Genomic DNA, 13,048 nt, shown 5'->3' with positions numbered 1-13,048 from the left:
TATATTTTAATGTACAACTTTTCACTTTATATTTCTTTTTTTTTTATATTATCAAAGGTATCCCCTCAAACTATAGTTAAAGTAACTAATCCTTTGAGAATGTATAACTATTTCTCTTTCTTTTTCCAATTTACAATGTATATTAGACGAGATCATTTAATCAAATTTTTAATGATTTCTTAAAAGATGAGAATTATGTATTCATCAATGTTTTACGTTCTATGAAATCGCTGACATTAGACAAATACTTCAATCAATTGTATACAATCCTTCTGAATCATATTCGTAAAGCATTTAGAAACCAAAATGATGGGCGATTAAATAAACATGATACTCCATTATTCACTTCCTTTGCCTACTGTGCTACAATATTGCTTAAAAAGTAAAGAAAAGAAAGAAGGAAAAGGTAAACATGAATATATAACTGACATTAGAACAGCATGTTGAGTCACCATGTACCAGCCAGGGGTGTGAGGAAAAAATCATCTGGAATATTTAGAGAAAACAAACAAAGCAAAACACTGTCCATATTACAAAATATTGGTTGTAAAACAATCTGCTAAAAAAATTCTGATTATGTTCTCAGAAACGACCTTCAGTAACACTGCACCTGAAATGGCACTAGTCTTTTGTGTACATTGATGTGAGGATCAGCCATCACTACTGCAACATGCTAATCACATGACAATTTTCCAAAATCAGCAAAAAGGAATCTGTATCTTTTTAACTTAGTCTCGCACTCTGCCTTGTCTTGATCATCCGCTTTAGTGAACCTAACCAGGATTGGCATTCATCCCACTCGGTAGTAGTAAGAAGTACCTGCAACACAACAGTAAAACAGGATGAACATAACTCCGTGTTATTGACATAATGATGTAAATACTATAATTTAAATTTGCAAACATTTTACCTGAATTTGCAGCGCAGTACCAAAATCACCATTGTCTAATGCCTGACAAAGCTGAAGGAGCTTATCAGCAGCATTTTTGGAGATGTCTCCACTGTTCAACTTGGAAAATAACCCACCAAGTCTCTTTGAGTTGTCTTCTATCTCCCGCTTCTTAGCTGGGTTTGCACGCGAACCCCCCAGTGCTTCTGACGTCTCGTTGAAAAGCCTTGTCAATGTTGCAACAATAGGCGCTTGGTGCACTGGCATAGTCAGAGCAAGTAAAACTTAACCGAAGGGGAATAAGACAAATGACTATCAGTGCAACAAATAAATATAATTCAATACTTATGTCTTCCAACCCAGACAGACAAACAAACAGCAAAAATAAATGGCAGCATGTTTTGAGATTCTTTTAGTCCAAAAAAGATTTACCAGGTACTTTAGAAGTATCAGCTGTCTGCACACTAGGTGGCGGAGCTGCTGGTGATGCAGGTGGTTGGACAGGTTGCACTTGAGGGGGACTGGGAGGTTGCACTGATCCCACCCCGGGTCTTTGGATACCAGAACTGGAGACAGGCATGAATCCCACTGGACTCGGGGTAGGAGCCACAACCTGTGACAAGTTCTGATTATGACCAAAACCAACTTGTGATGGAGGAGGGGGTGCAGGCTGGTAAGGTGGATTGGCGGTTGTCTGAAATACAGAAAGCCAAGTTTGAATCCAAAAGTAACCACAAGTACTAGGTAACTTGGAATTTGAAACTAAAAGAATTACTGACATTATATAATTGAGAACCCAATGTAGGCTGTTGATATTGCTCCACATTTCTAAGCACAGGAGGAGTTTGAGGATCAAAAGTTCTCAAAGGAGGTGGTGGGACAACAGTATTTGAGAAGTTCATCTGCAAGAAAGAAATTATTAAAGATAAATACAAATAAAAAGCAATAGGGAAAATCTTATACTGGAAGTTCAGTTACTCAAACACAAGTACACAACCTACATTTGACACTTCGATTTCATCACATTGCAGTGACAGAAGTACATAAATATGCAACTAATACATAAAATCTTATACAAGGAGGGATCTGCGACTAAAGACCACTAAATAATAATAAGGATGATTCCGATATGGATTCTAGTGCTTGTGGTAGCAATTACAGTTCACATCCCAAAACTACTTTTTTGCTATTTGAAATCAACCACTCAGTCAAATTCATAATACAGAATATATGCCAAGTATGGTGTAAGTCAACACTAAATTGACTTAAGAGTGCTTAAGGGGAGAGGTTGTTTCCAGGATTTGAAACCGTGACCTCTTGGTCACAAAGAGACAACCTTATCATTGCACCTAGGCATACCCTCTTAAGGGGAGATAGAGAGCAAAGAAAAAACCTTCAGAAGATACTTGTCTTCTCTGTTCCCAATCATTTTATAACAAGTACAGATTATGAACTATAGTTAAATGTAGTTTATTGCTGAGGCAACATTGACACTCTAAATATGTTAATGTTTCATCACTTCCAAACTATTTTGGCCAAATATAGGGGAAAGAAAAAAATGTTTTTGATGAACTACGGCCTCTGCTTAATATCTTTTATTGAACTGTAGTTAAAAACGTAGGGCGGCCCAATACACAAGGCTACCACTTAGTAGGGTCTGGGGATGGTAGATTACGCAGCCTTACCCATACACGAGGAGAGACTATTTCCAGAAACTATATCTTAAAATGTAATTTGATAATAAACCATTTGTAGGCTAACATTTTGCGTCCCATGTTCGACAAAAACTGAAGGAACCCACCACTCCATGAAGCAATAACTCCAACAAGAATTATCCAGATACAATTATATACCTGGGGAGCTTGGGGAACCTGAGTAGCCTGTGGTGGAACAAACAAATTAGGCTGTTGGGGTTGCTGGTGTGGAGTAGGAGCACCATATCCTCTTCCGTACCTAGGATCAAACTGCTGTTGATAGTTTTCAGGATATTGATTTCCCGAAACACCATGTTGCACTTGAGTAGATACTGGATCCTAAGCAACAAACATTAAGAGGAATAAATTTCAATTCAATGACACAATATGTTTTGTAAAAAAAAAAAAATTCCAAAAAGCAAAGCTAAAGTAATTACCTGATAATAATTTCTATTATAATTGGAATTATCAGTAGCACCATATAAAGAACTTTGTGATTGAGAATTTTCAAAAGCAGCAGTTTTGAGATCTTTCTCTGCATCCATAATTTAAAGGGAAGAAGTTAAGAAAACAAAGGTGTATAGAAATCTTCAAATGATGGAACAAAAATTGGAAACACCAAACAACTGAAAAAACATAATGAATTAATAATTAATTGAAAAGAAAAAACACAAGCACAAATATTTCCAATCAAGAATCTCTAATATCAAATTGTTATTACGCCTGTCCACCAACAAATGATTACTTAAGTGAGCTGCAGTTCTACAAGCTTAGTATGATTGACATTGATTTTATTTTTCATACAAAAGAAATTAAAAACATCTTTACTAAAAAATAACTCTTGATAAATTTGTTTCGAGTTTATGAACAATTAACCATTCAAGTAACATAAAAACATGGGATTATTACATTTATGTTACATTGCATAAACAAAAAGCAGGGCTTGAAAAAATGCCGTCTTTATATCTTCTCTCTTTTGTTCCTAATATCTTTCTATTCACTATTATATATGTAATTATATAATATATATTTAATATGAAATAAATAATAATAATAATATAATCTATTCCATCTTTTTATTTTTATTATTTTTTTAATACAGCCAGAGCCCAGTGCCTGGCTAAATTCTGGCCAAGCCGGGTTACTTTTCTTCCCATGAACACTGGATGACAATGATTTAGTTCAATGCCATAAAAACACTTGTTTTTAAGCATGAACAGACATAATTTAAAAAAATGATTCCTACCATATAAAACCAAAATGATATAAGATCACAGCATTTTTTATTACTCCTTACATCAATGGTTACTTGGTTAGTGGTTAAGTTTTTCTAAAAGTGGAAATATTTTTACCAAGAATTCCCTTTTCAGTTTTTTGTAGTACATCCCCTTCGCTTCCTCCAAAAAAAAAGAGGAAGACATGGTTAGGTTAGGTCTATAAAGTTAGACCATGCCTTAACAACAACAAAGAACTAAGCACTGAAATTTTAACCATAACATAATTTTCAGATAATGCTACTCTACTTAAAAATGACAACGCTAACAGTTGAAGTATTCATCATGCAGTATCTGCATATGAAGGATCAATTGCTAATCAGCATCCCTTTGACATCATTTTCCTAATCTCTTTCCTATAATGTATAACAGTACAAGAACAAGGTTTACCAGGCTCTGTAGAAAGTGCAATTCGATCCTTTAAAATCACAAGTTCAGGTGACAGTTCATCAGAACCCAACAGTTTTAAATACTCCATTGCTGTAGTCAATAGCCCTTGACTTGCTAAAATTTCAGCATATTTCTCAACAAGCTTGAATAGAGAAGCACTAAACTGCTTCTGCCCAGTTGCCAAGGCAAGCACAATAGTCTTTTCCATCAAATCCTAACAGTATATAATTTTTGTCAATTTTCCAGCTGCAATATTGGTTATTGACAATTTTATATCATAGTTACAACCTACAGTGAGAGTATCAATTATACCTGAAGACGGTCAACATAAGATTTTCCTTCATGCTCGGTTGACAGGCTCCTTGACCAAATCTCAACTGTTTTATCAATATTGCCAGCGCATATATAACAAAGAGTTGCAGCTAACGTGTTGCCTGCCCCAATGAGTTTTGAAGCAAGTGTGTCACAAAGCATTGTCCATTCATCTCTCTGAGCAAACTGTTAATATGTAATAGCAACAATAATAAGAGTGCTTGACATAATAACTCAATCATCAATATTGAAGTCCTACACAAGCAGTGAAGGCCAAATATACTTACACTACAGAGAAGAGCAAGGGTTTCCTTCCAAAACTTTAAAGGCCTGGTGTTCACAAGGCTCAAGAGATCATTGCTGACCATTGCTGATACAATCTGAAAACAGAAATGGTCCACAAGGAATGAGATTTACAAAGATCAAATACCGGGTAGTATCGGTCAGAATTTAACAGGTATGAAACTCAGATTGTATGATGTAATTATCAGCTACCTTTAAGTATGGTGATCTCATCATCTTAAGGTATTGATCCCGTGTACTTTCCCACAAGGAAGCATTACCAACATGAGCAATAACTAAAGCATCAGCCCATTTATTTGCAGATATGCATTGCGCAACTGCTCCCTTGTAGTCCCCAAGAACTAAAGCATGTTGAACACTGTCATCAAATGAAGGGTCACTGCTCTCCTCTATTTCTACATCATCTTGGATTTTCTCTGATTCATTTGCACTATCCGCGACAACAAAGTTGCCAACAGAAGTCGATAAAGGTGTATCAGCTTTAGGACTGGGAAGATTGTTAAAGAAATCCTCCCCGTTATCATAAGAGAAAATAGCAGTTTCATTTGCAGGCACTTGTCCTACATTTTCAGCAGTTGTGTCCTCAAGTCCAATAGCATTTAATTCTTGAGAAAGTTCATCACTAACTGTTTCATTTGCATCACTGGGTACATTGAAACCAAGGTGTGTGAGAAGTTTTGTTCTTGCAGTCCCATCATCTTCAAACATAACTTTCAAAAAGCCCCATGTTTCCCTTTCCTCCTCAGATCTGTCACAACAATAAAAAGCAAACAAGATATGCACAAGTTACAGGTTAGCCAAGGCATCATAAGCAAACATCACGAGACAATGTTGCTCTTAATGAACAAGACGTACTCCGATTCCTGAGATTTTTTATCACACAAAACCCTCAATAAGGATCTTTCCCCATTTTGTACTGCAGCTTCAAATTCAGATGAACGGCTCACTAGACTGCCTTCAGTTACCATGTTGTGCACATAAACCTGGAAAATTAAAACTGTGATGAATTCAACCCAGAGATTTAAAAACTTGGACAAGTAAATATCATCAAAGCACTAAATTTTACCTCTGAGGCCCCAGCTGGAGAACCTGCAGTAGATGGCTTTGGATGAAATGACACAAGTTTGCCTCCAAAGCCAAAAGACACACCAGCAGGACGTTTATACCATTTTGGAGCTCTCAGTGATACTGTAGAGTAAACATATTTCATTAAGAGATTCCAAAAAAAAAACAAGGTATGCTAAGAGAGCAAAATGCCTTGCTTAACCCTCCCCATCCAATAAAACAAACACCCACAAAATGCTATAAAGGAAAGCTGCACAGACTGAGTGTTTGAGAATGTCACAGGCATATGATATTTGGAAAATTAAATACACAGGTAGTATTTTATTTGATATAAGTCCAAAACAAATGTGCCACCTGCACTAAAATCATTTTCCCCAGCACCATATTGAGAGCAAGCCTGCACAAAAGATCATATAATACCATTAATAATATGGCAAATTAAGAGATTTACAACAAGAGAATCTGGAAAGTAGACTATGCTAAGAATTAAAAAAATGTATCTAAGCATAATTTGCTTTCTTATATATTTTATGGAATTTTACCCCTCAACTTGTCTAATTTGGTTGAAAATACAGTCAATTAAATACTAGTATAAGAAAGTTTCATGAAAAATGTTACAAGTAACCTAATTAAGCTAAACTGATGGAAAAATGATGTGATTCATCAAAAGGAAAATGATATATCCTCCTTCTAAATCCTCCTACATATGCTCCTACGCACAAGAAAGTGACATATATCACAAAGTGGTACTTTGTTTATTAATGATTGGTTTACAAGTGACACATGTCACTTTCTTGTGGATAGTTGGATTTAGTAGGAGGATATAGCATTACTTTTATAAAAAAACTAGGCTAACAAAATTGAATGTCTACAATATAGTCAGAAGTTGATCATCAGAAAATGCTAAGCTCTGGGAATTTTATGAATGCAATATGTAATTTTGGGGATCAGTGTCGTGTCTATAGCTTTCGTTATAAAACAACTTTAATGACTTGTAACAGAATTGAAGTGATAAAGGATGAGATGAAGAACAAAATGAAAGAAATGCATGAAAAAAATAAGACCACAGTAAATTAATCTTGAATAAAGTTGCATAAGAGAGGAGGGATGTGGAAATGGTTATTTTAACATTTGTACCTTTAGAGTAAAATATTAATCAATGAATTGATACCCTTACCATCTATCTATGGTAAAGTTATCCCGTGTGAATCTATTTATTTATTTTTCTATCTACATGCACGATCCAATATGTTCCCCTCTTTTTATGCATTGTAAGACATTTCAGCATATGTCGCAATAACTATAACTACTATCTCCTAAATTTATGGTCAATAGTAGTTGAGAAAATAAAATATGGGTGCAAAAAAAGTATTAAAAAAAACAGCCAAAAATAAATGCATGTACCTTAATGTTGTATATGCCAACTTTTCCATCAAAGGAAGATGCTGATATAACTCCAGGTATCTTAGGATACCAGTGCACATCAAAGTTCCAGTTGGTCCCTGCTGGCAATTCACAGGCAATCTGTGCCCCGACCCCACCCAAAAAAGAAAAAACTGTCACTACTGAACCTGTAAATAAAATAAGCCAACCCAATTGGGTTATTGTGAAATTTGAGGGTAAAAGAAAGCCAAACACCACCTCTCCAGAAATTGTGTCCCAGCATATGGTTCGGCTATCTTTGCCGCAGGAAAGCAAATAAGAACTATCATTGGGACACCATGACATTGCAATTACACCTAATATAAGAGATTCAGGAACATAATCTAGTCAGTTAAAATGATTATGGATTACTCTGTAGCTTTAATAAAAGCTATAAGTTTTACATTCACACAGCATATAGATCATAAAATATACATACGAGTCTCCACTTTAATTTTCAACAGGAATGATCATATAAGACACGTCACAGTATGTTATACTTGTTCAAAAATCAAGTTCAAGAAAACAAGCAATAGGCAAGAGCACAACATAGCTAACAAAAAAATAACAATAATCAGATAAATAACAGCAGCAGATGCCTAATACCAAGGGGATCTTCTAACTGTCGACAGTAACATGAAAGTGAAGATCGCTACCATAAGGTTTTTGGTATGATAGAATAACTATACACCAAACTAATTAATGGGTATCATTACCTCTATTATGTCCCACAAACTCCTTTACCGGTGTCATTGTATTCCTCATATCCCAAAGCTGTATCAATATGAACGTGTAAGGTCAATAAATACTAGCCCTGAAATAAACAGACACAATTAACCTGCATTAATTATACCCTCAGAGAAGGGGAGACGTCGTCATCTGACGCAACCACAAGCTGCGTAGCAATATCAGGATTCCACTGCAAAACTGAGCACCGTCTCCTAGGTGAATCCGCAAAGCTGTGGTTCACATGATACAGAATGTTATAATGTTTCTTTTTGTAACAAAATAATAGACTTCATCAAAAGGCAAAAGATGATCAACCAGGTTACCTTATCACTGGCTTTTGCTTCTTTAGGTCCCACACCACTGGAAAAATAAAACAATAAAAAAATTAGTATATCATCATCAAACAACACAACATTGACAACGAAAAATAAAAGAAGGGCTGAATCCCTTCCTCACCGGTGGTCCCGTTATACGAAGTTGATGCTAATATGTGTTGGACTTTACTATTCCAAGATAAGAATGAAATTTCCCCCTGGGAAGCAGAACCACTACCCTGCATGATTTCCATACTACACTAAATTAAAAAGCCCATAAATTTTATTACATTATAAAGATGGATATTTGAAGATACAAAACATATTAATCTATTCAAAAAAAGGGGTATTACACTTGTAAACACTCTCAGAAGAAGGATATCTGACCTTGAGTGGTGGAAAATGAGTAGGCTCTGAAAGATTGGCCAAATCCCATATGCAAATTTCCCCATCCTCAGCCCCAGATGCAAGAAGATTTGGTGCAATGGCATTAAACTCAAGACCACGAACCTGAATTTTAAAAAATGGCAAGATAGGATTTTACATGTTAGCGAATCATACACATGCTGAACAAAAAACAATTTTAAACTTGTAACGTTGACTCATAAAGGCAAAGAAAAACTTACTGGTCCTTTATGTCTTACAAGGTGTCCAACAAGAGCACTTTCTTTTGCCTCCGAACTGAGAAATTATCAAGCAAGTAAACCCATTGAAAGAGGCAAAGAGAGAATTGTATATGACACCAAAACCAAAAGTGAAATCAATCAAGCTACAAAATCCAAATATTCGGAATTACTGAAATATTTTACCAACAACTTCAACCAAACCAAAGAGAAACGCCACGCCAGCAATAATGCACCAATTGTTTACCCCAACAGCAATTACTACTTGTCTCTACTTTAGTGGCAGACAGTTTGTAGTGTTACAATTTGAATAGAGCTTGATTTCGAGTTAGTATAAATTAAATACTAGATATATTACATATAAGCTATAAAGCATGAAAACAATGTTTTGATGCTGTGTCCATGCACGTCGTGTCCTAAAAATTACAAATTTGGTGTGTCCTTGTGCCAGTGCCAGTGTCGTGTCACTGGAATGTATCCGTGTTTGTGCTTCATAAGATATAAGTGAATGCCAGTATAAGATCATCTCACTTGTATCAACCACCAACCACCGATATAATTGCTCAAATTAGAAAATTGAAAAACTTGTGTCTTACAATTCTCGATAGGATGAATGATATTGAATTCACAAAACAAAATTGAAGAATTTTACACATATGAATTAAAATTTCAAGGCTTTATCATTGTAATACATAAATTTAATGTGAAACTATCAACTTTTCTTCATTCACATTACTGGCATGAAAACGCTGCACAATCCCAGAAAGGAATACCAAAAGAATAAGAAATTCTTTATTTGTTTAACAAAAACAGTCTGTGCAGCTCTTTTTTAGATTATGTATTCCTTTTATTGTTTCTTTTTTCCCTTCACACTTTGGTGTTTTAGGAGGGTATTAAACTATTACTACCCTATCCTCCCAAGAAGTTCACTCTTTTATCTTCTGAATTTAAAAAATGAAGATTGTACATCTAGCTGTAATCAGATGTATTCATATCAACCTCAAAAGTCATGACACCAAAACCCTAAGTACTACATGAAAATTAGTGCTATATGTTCAAAACAAATAAAGTAGAAAGAAAAAAGTACCAAATTGAAGTAGAATTTGATTTGCATAAAGGCCGCGATTGTTTTATGTGCATTTAAAAACACGGTACTACTCACTTGGCGATCATTTCCAAATTCTCTAACCTAACAGCACCAAACTCAAATGGCCACCACCACATTTCATTTCCAATATCATTATGCAAAATCCGATCCATAACATTTAAAAAGGCAGTAATGCTGACTTAAGAATCTTTCTAATGAGGTTACAAGTTGTCTAAAATGAACACAAGTACATTCCATTTCCAATATTAAAAAGGGTGAATTACCGGATGAGCGAGAGAGGATTCCATATATCAATGTTTCCATCGACGAGTCCACCGGCAATGAGGCCGAGAGCGAATTCATCGGTGGCGGAAGCGTTTTTCCCCCAAGAAAGACGGTTAAAGCGCTCAGAGGTAGGGAATTCAGCGAGGAGCGGCAGTTCGTGATTGTCGGACTGGAAATCGAGGCTGAATATTTCAAGATTGGCGGAAGAGCTGAAGGAGAGATCAACGGCGCCGGCCATGGTGCCGGCAGCCAAGTAGGGTGAGTCCGGCGCCAGAGCAACCGACGCCGATCGATTGACCCCTTTGATACACGCCATTGGGAACTGGATCTGTGAATTCTGAATGTTTCTTTGGATCTGTGAATTGTGAATGTTTGTTTGGATCTGATCTGATCAAATTCAAATTGGATCTCTCTCTTTCTCTCTTTCTCTCTTTCTTTCTTTCTTTCTCTATTTCTTTCTCTCTTTCTTTTGCGGTGCTTATAGCGAGGGCTTCTTCTTACTACTCCCTTTTTCTTATTTATGTTTTTTTAACTATCATTTCTTATATCATGCAACATTTTTATTTCTCTTTATATATAAATAAATAAATAAAAAAAAGTAATGTTGTTTCAACCAAAGAGATATCCACACGTATGACTAGTAAGTAATAATAATACACAAATGATGAAGGAGACTCACACACCGTATTGCATGCATTTAGGGTAGTATGTTTTTTCTATCCCCTGAACTTACAAGTTACAACTAATAAACTTCATTTGTTTGTTGATTGTCATGGAAAGATTGAAACATATACATATACATATACATAATACTATGGGATAATCTATATCCACAATATACATTATTCACAATCGTTGTGTAGAGAGTATAATAATGAGATGGTACATGTGTTATGTGTAGACATAAAAATAATGGTGATATTTGAAACATGGTCAACTAAGCATGTTTCAATGGGCCGATGTGGAATCCAGCTCAAACTTCATCCCTTTATCATCATTTTCAACCTGTACCAGATTAACAATTTCACAAAAAGGCTGATATATATATATATATGGGTTAGTTTCTAGTCTTGCTTTGTATGATGACCTCCATCTCAAACCATCCACCGGGCCATGAGTACGTAATTACATACACTTTAATCAGTTACACCTCATGCATTTTTGGTGTCTTCCAATTTTTAATAAATGGATCCAACTATAGGAATACTCACATACTTGTCTCTTTCTAATCATGATATATACTTACAAAATTTATACCTACCTTGTTAATCCCTTTGTTCAATACAAAAAAAAACGTGTTAATTTAGTGGTGTAAAATTCTGTTAAATTATAGCGATGATAAAAAATCAATAATTTGATTTCTATAAACAATATTTGTTAGGAAAGACAATCATACATCCCGAAAGAATTTAATTAGTTTCTGATGACCAGAAAAGGATACGATGAGGGGATACAAAAAAGGAGCACATCTTCTGTCCCATAAAGTATGTCACTTCATATGTTTTTGGGACAACATATGTCCACCCAAAAAAAATCCCTCAAATTCAATAGGTCCTATTAATTGGTTTGACTTATTGCATTATATTAAAATTACAAGGATGCTTAATTAAACTCCAATCTACATAGGAAGGATTTCTATCCAATTTTTTTTTTGTTTTTCACATATATCTTTATACTGGAGTCAATTTTATCCGAGTCGAGAATATTCACAGATACATAGGGATAACTCTCTCCATTTATTTTGCTCATTTGGTTTTATGGAATATAATATTTATTATAATTTGGTATGATTGAAACTATGGAAGCCATCTATATCACTTTATATTATTTTTTATATCAAAATGTTAATAATGATAGTAATCCTAACATATATGAGGTCTTGTCAAAGAAATTGAATCTTTTTGGACACTATGTGAAATTTAACAATAAATTGAACATAATTGTCATTTATAAAGTTCAAGTTTTGTTGACTCTTAAAGTTTTAACTACCTTGTGTTAATTATAATATTTATCGAATAAATTTATAGTATAACTATCTAATATACTAAAACCATTATAAAAAATTAAAATATTTAATTTTTTTTTTTAATGAACTGCTTAACATGACCCTTGATGGTCGCTCCCCTGGTTAGAACTTAGAAGTGATAAATATAAAAATATTCAATTAAAATTTTAATAATATTATAATTTTGTGACCAAACAATATTATATTTCAACTTTTAGAATTCACTTGCCTCGGACAATAAATGTGTTTTTTTACAGTATAATTATATTATTTATAATGAACAATTAAATAAAATAATAATAAATAATACTTTAATTATATAACAAATTTTACAATAACTATTCATTAATATTAAACTCTTATACAAGGTTAAGTTTATCAATGAAAAGTAGAGATCACAACTCAAAAGCCTCAAAGTTGACCTTTAGTATTTGAAAATCCCAATGGCAGGTGGGGTCACTTAACATGTGCTTTAATGATCATTAGCAACTTTATTTTTAGAGAAACACATCTATATACTATCATTATATCATATATCATTTATATTTAATAATTATTGATTTCAAAAATAATAATTGAAATTGATGGTAGATAGTATAATAATGTATATAAATTTTTACACTAATCGTGCATAAATGTTACACTCTTATTTTCAT

The 13,048-nt window shown here is 34.2% G+C and overlaps 1 protein-coding gene across 2 annotated transcripts in view; it reads right to left on the bottom strand.

The window, feature by feature from the left end:
- The window catches only part of LOC109353118 (protein transport protein SEC31 homolog B-like), a 20,074-nt gene continuing 7,415 nt past the window's right edge, over positions 390–13,048 (bottom strand). Inside the window, exons 2-23 of one of the 2 annotated variants that reach the window (XM_019595292.1) lie at positions 10,387–10,734; positions 9,019–9,073; positions 8,780–8,902; positions 8,535–8,631; positions 8,402–8,438; positions 8,203–8,308; positions 8,066–8,123; positions 7,569–7,666; positions 7,332–7,451; positions 6,282–6,324; positions 5,929–6,050; positions 5,718–5,845; positions 5,055–5,610; positions 4,847–4,939; positions 4,560–4,745; positions 4,248–4,461; positions 3,021–3,118; positions 2,743–2,922; positions 1,669–1,791; positions 1,322–1,583; positions 911–1,149; positions 390–819 (exon numbers count right to left, since the gene is read on the bottom strand). In XM_019595292.1, the coding sequence (XP_019450837.1) occupies positions 724–819; positions 911–1,149; positions 1,322–1,583; positions 1,669–1,791; positions 2,743–2,922; positions 3,021–3,118; positions 4,248–4,461; positions 4,560–4,745; positions 4,847–4,939; positions 5,055–5,610; positions 5,718–5,845; positions 5,929–6,050; positions 6,282–6,324; positions 7,332–7,451; positions 7,569–7,666; positions 8,066–8,123; positions 8,203–8,308; positions 8,402–8,438; positions 8,535–8,631; positions 8,780–8,902; positions 9,019–9,073; positions 10,387–10,703 (3,351 nt within the window). In that variant the 5' untranslated portion in view covers positions 10,704–10,734 and the 3' untranslated portion in view covers positions 390–723. The remainder of the gene's footprint in view (positions 820–910; positions 1,150–1,321; positions 1,584–1,668; positions 1,792–2,742; positions 2,923–3,020; positions 3,119–4,247; positions 4,462–4,559; positions 4,746–4,846; positions 4,940–5,054; positions 5,611–5,717; positions 5,846–5,928; positions 6,051–6,281; positions 6,325–7,331; positions 7,452–7,568; positions 7,667–8,065; positions 8,124–8,202; positions 8,309–8,401; positions 8,439–8,534; positions 8,632–8,779; positions 8,903–9,018; positions 9,074–10,386; positions 10,735–13,048) is intronic. The other variant, XM_019595293.1, reaches the window with a different exon arrangement.

The sequence above is a fragment of the Lupinus angustifolius genome, chromosome LG07, assembly GCF_001865875.1.
Source record: "Lupinus angustifolius cultivar Tanjil chromosome LG07, LupAngTanjil_v1.0, whole genome shotgun sequence".
NCBI lineage: Eukaryota > Viridiplantae > Streptophyta > Magnoliopsida > Fabales > Fabaceae > Lupinus > Lupinus angustifolius.
Note: the sequence above shows the minus strand (reverse complement) of the source record. Positions and strands in the feature narration are given on the sequence as shown.